The 13564-nt window shown below is 39.3% G+C and overlaps 1 protein-coding gene across 3 annotated transcripts in view; it reads right to left on the bottom strand.

Moving 5' to 3' along the window:
- The window catches only part of MIB1 (MIB E3 ubiquitin protein ligase 1), a 75683-nt gene that overhangs the window by 12488 nt on the left and 49631 nt on the right, over positions 1-13564 (bottom strand). For 2 of the 3 annotated variants that reach the window (XM_082753349.1, XM_082753350.1), the window contains exons 13-18: positions 12710-12842; positions 12247-12333; positions 9161-9322; positions 4583-4764; positions 2617-2809; positions 990-1068 (exon numbers count right to left, since the gene is read on the bottom strand). In XM_082753349.1, the coding sequence (XP_082609475.1) occupies positions 990-1068; positions 2617-2809; positions 4583-4764; positions 9161-9322; positions 12247-12333; positions 12710-12842 (836 nt within the window). The remainder of the gene's footprint in view (positions 1-989; positions 1069-2616; positions 2810-4582; positions 4765-9160; positions 9323-12246; positions 12334-12709; positions 12843-13564) is intronic. The other variant, XM_082753351.1, reaches the window with a different exon arrangement.

Below are 13564 nucleotides of genomic sequence, written 5' to 3'. Positions count from 1 at the left end.
CCAAAGGTTACTGTGAATCAACAGAGCATACTTCCTATGAAGTATACAAATTTGAGGACTCTTTCTCATCATGCTTACAAAGGATCTACAGAAAATAATCTGGAAAGAAACCTTTTGCATTTGTAGAGCCATTTGCTGTCACTGTTACAGTTTTGACTTGGCAATGAGTATTTCACTGCTGAAATCCTTCACCACAGCGATTAATCTTTTTACTGAGAAACTAATTAAAAAACTTCTCTCATCATCTTTCAACTGCAGACAGCAAAGGAGCCCAGATCAGGACTGGGATCAGGATCAGGAACAGTAAAGTTAGTGATGCAATGTCAGGTCTCTCAGCCAGAAGAGAGAAAGAAACCAGATTTCTTTAACAAGACCAAACAAGCAATTACTTATTGGAAAAGACTACCTTCCCCCTCCTATAGTACGTCAGCAGCAAGCACTGCTCTTCTCTAGGCAAATGACCCTTCAACAAAGCCTTGAAATGTCTGGTGACAAGGTGGTGGCTGTATTCTCATCCAATTATTCTCAAGATAGAAAACTTCTGGAGATCTCCTATGTCTTTTTGCAAGATACATGATGTATCTGCTATAGAAAAACTAGAGCCCTTGTGCAAATCTGCAGATCACTAAGGAAGCATATTAAAATATTTACTTACAGTTTTTTTAAAAACATGATTTGCACATCTGAACATGCACAGAAAACTGTAACTAAACAATGAATGAACAGCAGGCTACTATAATCTGAGCAAACCTACTCACTATTAAATAATTCAGAGAGAAGCAGCTGCTCTCTAAATTTCTGGAAATATCCACTTTGTCCTCTAAATATTTCATTAGCAGCTTGCCAAGTAATGCCAACCTTCTGATTATCACACCAAACTATCAAGTTGTACTCAAAGCCAGATCATTAATGAGCTTTCAGCAATCTTTTATTAAAAATGTTCTGTTTCAGGACTATTTCAAAAAGAACATCCTGTCAAGTCTACTTACTCTCACAAGCACACATATGACCACAAGGCTGGAAAAGCACTGCTGCCTTTTTGTCTGAACACACCACACATTCTTCAATCTGTAAAGTGCAATAAACATAGATATGAGAACAGTTTATCTCCTGCTGTCGACATCAATTTGCTTTTTCATTCTGTTTGGAAAGGCATGTGGACTTTAAGAAGTTCCATCTAAGCTATATTTACTAATTCATCACTTCAAAATTCAATTTAAAGGAATTATCACACTAAAGACACATTTGCTGGCAGTATTTAAATGTTCAGTACACTGACAGATATTAGCACTATTACTGACAGCCTTAGCACTGCAGATATTACCCTACGTATTTATACAGAACATTAGAAAACTATCAAATATTTGAATAGATACTCTTGAGAGAGTATATTCAATACTTGGAGAGTATTGAATAGATACTCTCCAAATTAGCAAAAGAAATCCAAGGAAGGTTATCCACAAAGGTTAGCTTTCACCTAGGAAAGCTGATTTCCGTAGACCGTCTTCTTCAGATGGATGAGGGGGCAGCAGACTTACTTTGCTGCTCTGAACCACTGTGGCGGAACTTTTCCACTGACTATAAAGAAAGTCTACAGAAAAGGAGCTCACACTGCATTAACATTTTGTCTTTGAAAATATGCATGGCAGAATGAGTGAACAGTGTAAGAAGAATAAAATAGTGAACAGTAAAAGCGGTACAAATGTACATTCGCAAGTTGCATATTTACTCTGAGACAGAGAAGAAACACAGAAGCCGATTAGCCAAAGGTGTTTGGATAGAGAAAAAAAAACAGAGTGGGTTTTCTGTAGATCAGAAAACTTGTAAGTGGAATATGAGATTTTTATATATGTATATATGTGTGTATTTATTTATTTATTTATTTATTTATTATTTTTTTAATGGCCAAAAAGCAACAAGAAGGACAAGGCCTGGTGATTACTAGGAAAAAAGGAATACTCAAACAGAAAAGCAATGGGGATGCACCCAGTGTAGTCACAAATACCCGGGAGCAACCATTTGAGAAATGTGAGGAACTTACTGGAATTAGGTCCCTGAGATAGGGCACAGCTGGTTGATACTCTGAAGAAGAAAGTGTAATAAAATTCATAATTCAAAAAAAAAAAAGAAAAAAGAAAATGAAAGATGAAAATATTACTGAATAAAAACAAGTACGTAACTAACTCAGTTTACAGATGAATAATCTTTCCAAGCAGCCCTAAGGAATAAAAGAACTCAGTATAACTGAGGAAATTATATTTCAGGAGAAACAGTGATTTATCTTAAAATGGGAAAAAAATACGAGGAAAAAAATAAAACAACTTCAGGTGGCTGTATTATAAACTCTGATGACCTGAGCAAAAAAAAAAAAAAAAAAAAAAAAAAAAAAGACATTGACATGGAGTGGGAGAATGAGGAGCAGACAGGACATGAGTACAGGCAAACAGACAAGATTAACACACAATGCTGGGACAAGATATCAAAAAGATTGACAATTCCATCCAGTGAAATGCCTGTAAGGCAAAATACAGCTTAAAATATACACTTTTCCTTGACCTCTTTTTTACTTTTCCATTAAAAATAGAAAGAGAAACAGAAAGCTTTGGAAATGTTTACCTTTGTCCTAGACTGAACTTGCTCTTTACAGATGAGGCATTTTTTCACCCGTGGTGAGCACAGAGAACACGTGGCAATATGTCCACACGGGCCAAACAGAGTGTCTCTCTTCATGTCTGAACATACCATACATTCTTCTAAGGTTTCAGAGTCATTGTTGATCATAGACGGGCTTCGGGAACCAACCTGGCCACTACAAAGAAACCCTGCAGTCAGGCTTTTTTTTTTTTTAAACTCATACTGCACATCAATTCGCTGCTTATCTGTATGTTCCTATACATTCAAGGATCAGTGTGTATCTTAACACAATCCCAACTGTATATTCCCACGTGTACTGTTGACACAAGTGTGAGGTCTCACACTCAGATAAGGCATTCTATAGAAACAGCCCACAGAAATTGGAATAGCATCTTGTAAATGCAAAAAACCCCTACCCTCCCATCTCATGAGTTTAGTTTTTAACAGAGTAATAATAACGTATACATTCAGAAGTGCACATCTTGCCACCTGGAAAGCCTGAATATACTTGTATTACTTTCCAAATGGCAGACTTGTAAAAGAAGCCCCGAACTCCTGAAGTGACCTCACCCTGCATCTGTGTCCTATGCTGCAGCTCACCCAGCAGAGGGAGCATGGGTTAAATGTAAACAGCTCAGTCCTACAACGCTCACAAGCCCATAAAAGGTGGCGAGAAGGAAGAACAGCCACAGTGATGAGGCTGAGACAGACAAAAAGTCTCTGCAGAAAATTAAGCACCTTACGTGCTAGGGCAACATCAACAAGAACAGTCTCTCTTCGTGACATTTTGCAAGTACGTTTTTCATTTCCATGCACTGACTTCTGAGCAGGAATTAAGGATAAGAATCATGTAAGCCAGTGACAGCAATATAACTAGGACAACTTCCCATACTAAGTGCACTTGATGACATTTTGGTGAAATTGTAATTCCCAAAGAAGTGCTTCTGAGGTGCCAGGCCTAACCCCTGTTTTTCTTATTGCAAAGTCATGCAGTCATTCAGCCTGACAGGTACTCAAAAGGTGCTCCATGCAAAGCAGGGTCAGCCCTGAAATCACACTATTCAGGGTTTTTCTCCATTCCAGTCTTCAAAATTTGCCCAGATAGATTTCACAGCCTCTGTGGGCAACCAGTCCCAGGGCTCAGTTATCCTTTCAGTGATGTCCCCCCACCTCTTTTCTGGAGTTGGAGTTTTACCAACCTGCAGCTGCATTTTGCCACCTTCCCATTCCCCCCCCTTCCCATATGAACAAGCTTTGTGCTGTGCTTCTAGGCCCTGGTAATGCAATCTCCACCCTGCCTGAATGTAATAACCAGTGTTGTTTACTTCCCAACTCATCAAAATCCTTGCAAACCAAGCTTCAGAAAAAAAAAAAAATAATAATAAAAAAAATAAAACCACTCTGGTGACATCTAGTCCAATTCTCTAAAATTGCTACAACCCATTCCTGCTTAGAAAGAGCCACTTCAAAGCAACCAAACCCCAAATCTATTCAGTATCCCTCCCTCCCAGTAAAATTCCTCACAGCCTGGTCAGATAGCTGGTTTTCCTTTACTACAAACCTCAGCTCTTCCAAACAGAAGCACAGTCAGGCCATCAGACAGGTATAATGCCTGCAGCAAATCCTCAGCACAGGAGGTGGGCGAGAATGGTAAGCAAGCCCTACTCAGACCCAGCTACAAGACAGGAGGCTGGTACCAGCCAGAGGAGGAGCAAGGCCTGGGAATGATGCACAGTTCAAACTTCAGAGTGTGAAACTCTTGTAAGATTTGCAGATGTTTCAAGGAATGTATGTGTAGACAGTATTCATTGTATCACAGAATACCAAAAAGATGAATAGAAGTCAAGAAAAAGCTTGTATGTTTTAACACTATAGGTAGTAGAAGCATGGTGTTTTAAATGCATCAGTTATTCTACAGAAAACTGGGCTATTTTATTAACATACATACCTGACTTTTTCTTTGTGGCATTTAGCCAGTGCTTTGCAGAGGCTAGGATCAGGGCAGAGATCGAGAGGAGACTGCCCCTTCTTATTACGGATGCTGAGGTCAGCTCCGTTGGCTGCCAGGAAGCAGGCAATGGATGCTGCGCTCTTCTTCTCTGCTCCCTGAGTGCCAAGTCCCATTATTAACTGAAAGACAACAAATACGTAAGCAACTTGAGAGACTCTCTACAGTTACAAGCAGGCTGGCCAAAGGAAAGCATGAGCACACACACACACACACAAATCTGCAAGCCCAAAGAAGTGACTCTAGAACTAAAATCAAAGCTATTGTATGGCTGCTTAATTCTGTACTCGATTTTCCTTTAAAGAACTGCAGTTCTGCAAGTAGTTCTCCTGCTGAAGCACTCCATCTCCTACACACTTGTCAAGGGGCTGTCCTTCTACACGAACATTAAAGGGCATAGTCCCACTGGGTCTCTACTCAAAATACAGCCAGAGCACACTAAAATTGCCGAGCTCACATGAGATGCTACCACCACTGCACATGGACGGAAAACACAGCTGGGCAGAGAATGAACGCACACTTTTAGTAGCCTAGTGAGCAACGCACTTGCCCAAGACAGACTTAATTTTAGTTGTCTTCTCAGCATGGAGGGATTTAAACTCACCTACCTGTCCTAATCACGTAACACCCTTTCACAGCTACGTCTGTATCTGTGTATTTTCTGCATGACCCGCAGGGCCAGCCAGGAAAACAAAGAGAGAAGGCTCACTCCCTCAGCCCCACAATGACAGGGTTCACCTACTCTGGAGTATTCTGGACCTTCTCCCAGCACCTTTTTGTACTAAAGCTTGATGAGATAAAATGTAGAAGTGTAATGCAGACCACATGTCATGTGAAACTGCTGGCACTGCTAAGAGTCCCCCAGCAAACCACACAAGACTGTTATTCAAAGGAGCAGCCTGAGCACAGCTGGCACAGATTCAATTCAAGGAGTTTTAAGTGCTGAATTCCGGAGTCACGAAGGCTTCAACACTGGGAGAGAGGCAGGATTTTCTACACACCTTGCTCCCAATATCTGATTTCAGCACCCAACTTCACTGATTTACATTATTCTATCCCACTTCTGTTTTGTGCAGCCTATCCCTGTACCTCTTCTTCTAAAAGCTGGGTGTTAAGTACCACCCTTAAAAAAATTAATGATTATTACCCCAGACAAAACGATCTTTTGTGATTAAAGAACTAGGGTGCGCTATTTTAGATGCTGCAGCACATAGGAATAAATTTCAAATACCATATATCTGTCCCATATCCAAAGGTTGCATACCTCTGAGTCTGAACCACGATGAAAATAGTTTTCAAAACCTCTCTAGTTACGTCTCCCAGCCCTCAGAGGTGACTTGTGAAGAACAAAGCTGGGTTTGGGCCCATACCTTGCAGCATGTGAAGTATGTCTCAGAATTCTCTCCCCTGCCTTGATTATCTGCAAGATACCTTTGTCATCACACAGCCATCCAGTTTTAGGAAAGCTTTTTTTTTTTTAAATTTAAAAACCTCAGTCTACAGTTCCTCCTAGTTGGAAGTTTTTATATAAATACATGTTACTGAGATGCTACAATACTCTTGAAGGTTGCTTCATGAGTTCACGGATACTCGTGGTCCAGCACACTTTCCTATGACCAAATAAAAACTGCATAGCTTGGAAGATTTCTTAACAAGACAAGCAGTAAGTTACAGAGAGAAGTTGTTCTGTGGCGTTTAGATCACAAAACCAGTTTTGTTTAGAAATTCAGCCCGTTTCTCTGCACTTCAGTTACAGCAGTAGCTGAAGTGAAGCACAGACTTTATCTGTCTACCTTGGGTCCTGTCAGTAATCCAGCTGTGGCAGCACAACGCCCAGTGAAAGCTGATTTGCTCTGAGGCTGGCAGAGCAGACGTTCTTTGAAGGCATGCCTGCAACCAATTTGCTCTAGTCCTCTCTCAGTTCCTGGGACACGAGTTCTCTTACCATCCACATTTGCACCTCATGGGCTCTGAGCTGTTCCAGAATGAAACAACTACTGTTTCTCCAAGAGGAAAATCAAACACAGTTACCAGGATATTTTCCTTCACTCGGTATGGGCACACACTATGCCAAGACTGGCTCCTCCACCTGGAACAGTCACCAACATTATTCAAGAAAATCTCGAGTCCTAAAATACCTCTGCATGCTGTATGCTTTAAAATCATCAAGACGGTATCACAACACACGACATTTGGTAGTCTGCAACATTTCAGGCACACAGAATGGAGAAAAAAAACAACACAAGCAAAAAAGACACTATGTCTTAGGGCCAGTATAGGGGCAGCAAGTCCCCTCTGCAGGAGGCTGGATCGAAAATGTATCAGCACAAGCCAGTCCCAGCCCATCCACCTGCAGGAGAGAAGTCTCTTTGGGGCATAATCCACACAAACACTAGTTATTGTCTGAGTTATTTTAACTACTGACCCCTTAACCAGTAAGTGACCTAACTAACTTCCATCAGAGCTCCTTTAGCTTAAACTAGCATCTCCGCAGTGGCTACATTTTAGATCTTAGAAGTGTGCTAAGAGTCCAGAAGATGCCTGTATTAAAATACACGACATCCTATAAGCCTGTGGAATTATGTTTCTTTAGAATAAAAAGTGTCATAGGCTAAGGAACACTGCATCTGTAATAAAGAAGCCAAAATGACTTTTTTTTGTCCTGGTGGGGATTGGACTTCAGAAAAGTTCTCCTCCTCCCAACTGTACAATCTTCATAATGAGTATATTAATAAAATACACTTGTTTTTCATATTGATGCCTAAAATCGGTAGGGCTGTCATGACTGTTGACAACATGCATTTTAAATAGTCTGTCATATTAAAAAAGCAACTGAACAAAACTGACAAAAATTGCTTCAGTTATTACAACGGCTTAATACTGACATTCACAAGGAACTACTAAAATCAATACTAAAGAATTCATTCCATAAAATTCCACTTATGAAGTAAGTTCCCAGTGTCAGTGAAGTGTGTTTTATATTTTAAGCTGTGCTTGAAGGAAAAAGTAACAAAGGGTAGATTTTCAATGATGTTGCTGTTTAACATGAAACAGCTTACCAATAAATGAAATAAAAATCCAAAATATAACATCCTGCAAGTGAAATTTTATTCCAGTTGAAAATACTGAAAAAGAATAATTGTTGAAGTGTTATATTACAAAGATGCACCCTAGGGCTCAGCAGGTTGATATCTCAAAGACAAAAGCCCAAAATTGCTCTATTTAAGATACCAACCAAAATGAAGCCAAAAGTATAAATTTTTTTAAAACCAATACAGCTCAAATGAAACTACAAGAAAACAGTATAGAGAAGAAAACAAAAACAAAACCATTTTTTTCTCTGAAACATAAAACTCAAAAATAAATTTTAAAAGGTGAAAAATACACATCTAAAAAACTCCAAACACAACTCATCCAGTTTCGTCGTGGATATCACTAAGATAGGCAACTGACACATGAAATGACTGACATATGAAATGCTGAATCTGAGAAAGAGCACTCGCTTCCTGCTCATTCATTTCAAAATTAAATGCATGCACACAAAGGATTTTGACCAATTTCACAGAGTCCATTTCAGATCATGGAAACACAACTTAGCTGTAACTGGTTTCTTCCTGTCCCTTAAAAGGACACAAGCATTTTTTGTACATGCGAGCCATAACTAGGCCGGTGTATTTCAGTGAAATGAAGTAGCCAATTTGAAAAATATTTGTTGTACAATGGAATTATTATTTTGAACAAAGACTTTTAAATCAAGTTGTTTTGGAATGAAATGCTGTAACTATCACATACAGTTAAAATTAGAAAAAAGTATTATGATATTGGTAACAAATGACTCAGCAAATCTGATTCCCTGTCATGCTGCACATCTTCACTATTTACAGAAAAAATGCTGTTTGCTTTCCACAATTCAAGTCACTCCATAATTTTCCTTTTCCTATCAGCAAAACTATAAAATTCATCTTTAAAGTTCACACAGCTTCTCAGGTGTAAGCATTTTTTTTTTAGTAAAAAGATTTTGACCTTTATTAAAGGGAGTTTTGACTATTTCCTTACCACATTGCCATTTCTGAAATTAACTCTGTCGGAAAGATACTTAACAAGTCATCATGCAAAGACTAAGAATGCTTTGTTCTAACAGAAAAAGCTTTCAGAGGGTTAGAGAAGCAGCTAAACAATTAAAGCTACAAAGTCATGCAAGATGTCAAACCACAGAAAACATAATTTTAGTCTTATTCTGTACTGTATTACTGTACTTTTGATTTTTGGCAGCCATATATTTGCTATTAAAGAGTGTTGCAGAACTATTTTGAACCCATATTTTTCTTTAACAAAGGCAGAGACTAAATGTTAAGAACTCCATAAAAAAAAAATCTGCCTACGCTCCAATGTAATGTGGAATATATTTTAACTTATGCTGCCAAAAAACAGTTCAACAGTACAGAAACTAGATAAGCTACAATAATAAAGAGATAAACGCATAGAAAAAAAAGGAATAAATAAATGCATTTTATTTACTGTGTTCTTTGATGGCTCCCAAGCAGTATCTACCTTGCCCACATCTTGCATGTCTTGGAGTTGGCGAAGCTGTGACAGGGTGTGGTGCCTCAGGGCTTCATGCAGGGGAGTATCCCCATCTTTATCCTGAATATCCAGCTTAGCACCTGCACGGACTAAGAGCTGAAAAGAGAGAGAACTCCATTTTAGAAACCAAAAACCAGCTACTTATTCCATTTAAAAAGTAATTTCAATGAAGCTGTGGTTTGGGATGCACCAAAGGGTTATAAGCACTTAGGGTCCAAAAGGGTTTTATATATATATACATGTTACGTGTTATACACCTTGCTACATTTCACAGTTGAGTTTATTTAAATTTATTTCTCTTGCTTCAAGCTCAGCCTCCAACTGAGGCATTTACCTCTTTCAAACATCAATTTTATTTCAGCAGAAGCCTCGTGCATGGCTGAGTGAGAGACAGATGCATTTTACAGGATTCTTCCTACCTTTAACTCTTACAAGAGAGCCTACAATGCAATCTATTAGGGTAACATATCAGAAACAGAACAAAGTGGACAAAACTTTAGGTATGTGTATATTCCATAATAATAGGTTTCAATGACCTCAAAGATCACCACCTTCACACCATGCTGAGCTTTACAACTTAATGTATAAATAACCTGTTAACGTACAGTATCCTCAGCTAACAAAATAGTTAAAGCACATATTTAGGTTTATCCTTATGCAGCAGAAGACAACAAAACCACTATTACCCACTATCTTCGAACACTTTGCAAAGTAATGAACAGTAAGACTCATCTTGAAGGCTAAAATTAGCCATGCCCCCTACGACATATGTTCCAGTTCCTATGATATGAAGGCCTTCCCATTCATGCTGCACTTGCACCCAGCTCTCCCCTGATTTGATGCACCAGAACTTTCTTAAATATGCTGTTACACAAAACAGCCAACACATGCTGAAAAATAACAATGCCCTTAAAAAAAAAAAAAAACAAAACAAAACTCGTTGGTGCTATTCAGAAACCCACAGATAGAAGCAGCTGATGTTTTAACTTTAGTTTTGAACTTTTGCTACTCTGCAGAACTCTGAATTGCAGTGGAGACAAAAAGCATGGCCTAGAAACAGGGATATACAAAGGGTAATCTCCCTCTTTAGAAAAAGCTTGCTTGCAAGGATTTTAGCCTCAGAATTGAAGAATCTCAGACTTTAGGAACGGCTAAAATGAAAATACCTCAAAAGGAATTCAGAACTCATGTGTCAAGGAAATACCTGCCTGTAATTGATTGCAGCTTATCATTTCCCCAAACCCTTCCACAACTGAATGAAAAGAAAGAAAAAAGCTAAAACTCTCAGCAGTCCTCTGGACATCTTATACCCTCTAAATGGACTTACTCTGACCCAAGTTTTCTCTCTTACACTCACATCCTGCCTGCCACTAGCCATGTTCTGTTTCAGAGTTTCTCCTGGAAACAGTAGCATGTTATGGAAATTTCCCTGTCACTGCTACGGGTTTCTAGTAATCCCTCTGAAGAAAACTCTACGAGAAAACTCTTTTCAGAGCAACCTGGAATCCTTGTCTACCATGGGAAATTCAAAGCCCTTGCAGAAGCTAAATAATAATAATAATAATAATAATAATAATAATAATAATAATAATAATAATAATAATAATAATAATAATAATAAAAGGGCAAAAAGATATAAAATAAAAAATCTCCCTTTGTCATGACTGCGGAGCTTTTAAAAGAGCCCTGCTACCTTTGACCACTATTCCACAGATGCCTGAGGGTACAACCCAACCCTGGAAAGTACCCAATAGGAATTAAATTTGAAATATAGGAGCCAACATGTTCTCTGCATGGCTGCATGAGTTATTTTAGGACTTCTCAACGCTAATCCAGCTCTGAAGTACGGCTACTCTATAGGGTCGTTCACGTAAACATTCTTGGATGTAAGCGTGTCAACCCAAGCCACGTACTCGTGCTCCAACGTGCCTACCTTCCTGTCACCCGCTACGTTGGTATTGTGTTCCCAGGTGCCCTGTCAGTTCCCGAAGGGCACAGGAGCTCACCAATTAAATATAGCTGCAGAAAGGCTTGCAGAATGCAAGTGACTCTCCGAAACCATTCTTTGGTAGCAAGTGGTTCCAGATATAGGGCCGTATCACATGTTTCACTGTAATGGGATCACGTCCATCAACCCATGGAGATGGAGAAGCCTTACAGCAAAATAACGCCAGACAGAGGCACCGACACAGCTCTGCACCAGGGGCACAATTCTCTGTGAGCCTGAGTAAAAGTCATTTTTTAATATAGGATGATTCTCACAACACTAAGACAAAAACTACACAGAGGTCGCAGGCCAGGCCGATGAATTCACTTGTAGCAAACATTTCCTACAGCACTGTGCACTCTCTCCAAGCCTCAACAGCCCACACTAGCAATCCATGCCAGCTGTGGGTAAGCTGTGCTAGACCACAGTTTCCTATGCCATCAGCACAGCTTTGTTAATTTTTTTTTTTTTTTTGTAAAAAGTATTAAACTTTTGCAATCATGTGAGCAAGAACAGAAAGTGCATTACTTTCACTGCTGATTTTATTACTGCTTATAGCTTTCCCAAGCTAAGAACAGCAAACTATACAGTCAGGAGTGAAACTGATAAAAATGATATTTCACCTAGTTAGCTTGCGAAAGCCACGAGCAAAAATAATTACTCATCAAAAATGCTATTTTGAGGTCTGTTACAGGACCATAAGACTCAAGACAAATTATAGAAGAACACACAGAAGGTCCCCTTCACTCAACAAGAAGGGACGCCGGAATTAGCAGCCGCAGAGAGGAAACCATAATACACATACACAAAAATTTAGCATTCCCGAAATTTCCTTCGTATTGCCTACTGACCTTCTGTACTAGCTGGTGGGTTTCCAAATTTATCAGAATTAATCATACAAGAATTCAGTAGCTGTAACATGTTGCTAAAACATTTTTTTTTTAAAGTTCATGAAGCATCTCTTTCTTAACAGCTTTACTCAGCTCAAATAAAGCACCATTCATCTGATGGCTGATTGCAACAAGATACTTACCCTAACAATTTGTGTGTGCTGTCGTTCAACGGCAAGGTGCAGAGCAGTTTGCTGGTTTACATTCTGGATATCCAGGTTAGCATTGCCCTGCGAGATATTCAAAGCATTAGACCATTACCATCCCAGCAATTCGTCTACAGGCAAGGCAGTCGATTAAAGCCCCAAATAAAACGCTCAGTATGATTCCCACTTTGAATACTTGAGAGCAGAAGTGAATAACTACTTTAATTGCTCTCTGTTGAGATGTTGATCTGTTGAATCAAACCAGTTATCAAACTGTCCAGTCCCTCTGCACTCTTAAGGCCATTGTAATGATCTCAAAAGCAAGTTTGACCTTTACCACGCGGCCTTCCCTGCTCCACTGCCTCTGCGCTGCGATTGCAGGCGGCAGCAGCAACCTATTCTCACATCAGATGGCTAATCAAAGCATGCCACTTAAATCCTCCTGAGAGAAGAGCCCTACCTGATGCACCAGAAGTTCAGCCACTTCCACGTGGTTATTGAGAGCTGCCAGATGCAAGGCGGTGTATCCATCATCTTTTTTCTCATCAACAATCCACGGTCGCGGCAACTTGGACAGCAATACGCGCATCGCACTGAAATAAATAGGCAGAGATGGCATAAGGGCATTTGTGAAGTATTTGCTGAATGATAACAGGACAAGAGTAAAAGCAACATTCATTTGCAGAACTACAAAGCAGTAGTGACAGAAATAACATTAGCCATTTCTCCAAAAACAGAAAGTGGGTGAAAAGTTGTATCGGCGGTTCCAAAGTCTAAAAATTTCATGTTCAATTCCTTCCAGTAGAAGTATGCAAACAAACCAGCCAATCACCCGGCACCAAAACGTACCCTAAATATTACTCACAAAGATTCTGAAACACAGAAGACAGAAATGCTTCTATCTGAAAATCTCTGTAGCAAACTTTACTTAAATATTTAAGAAACAAGTTTTACTACATGTTGGGTTTCTTGAGAACCACTACTTCATAAACTGATGCTATTGTCCCTATCAGTTAAGACTTTCTACTTCTGAGATAAAATTGGAGTAAGTCCTTTTAGGAACAGAAGAAATGAATGCTGCAAGTGTAAAGTGAGATTAGTGGAATACGGGAATTTCAGTAACAGAGAGCAGCTGAGTTTAAGAAACCATGGCAGTGTCCAGTACTCTAGCCCACTTCTCCATGTGCTTACCAAGACACCTACCAAGGGAAGTGGATTTATTATCTTACACTTCAAATTCAAGGGTGGCAAAAAGCAACTTGATTACTGTAGTATTAAAGCAGGCTAAAATCCACAAAGTGCAAAGAAGGCAGTG

The sequence above is a fragment of the Aythya marila genome (genome assembly GCF_965140915.1).
Source record: "Aythya marila genome assembly, chromosome: 2".
NCBI classification, from domain to species: Eukaryota; Metazoa; Chordata; class Aves; order Anseriformes; family Anatidae; genus Aythya; species Aythya marila.
This window is presented reverse-complemented; position numbering and strand designations above follow the sequence as displayed.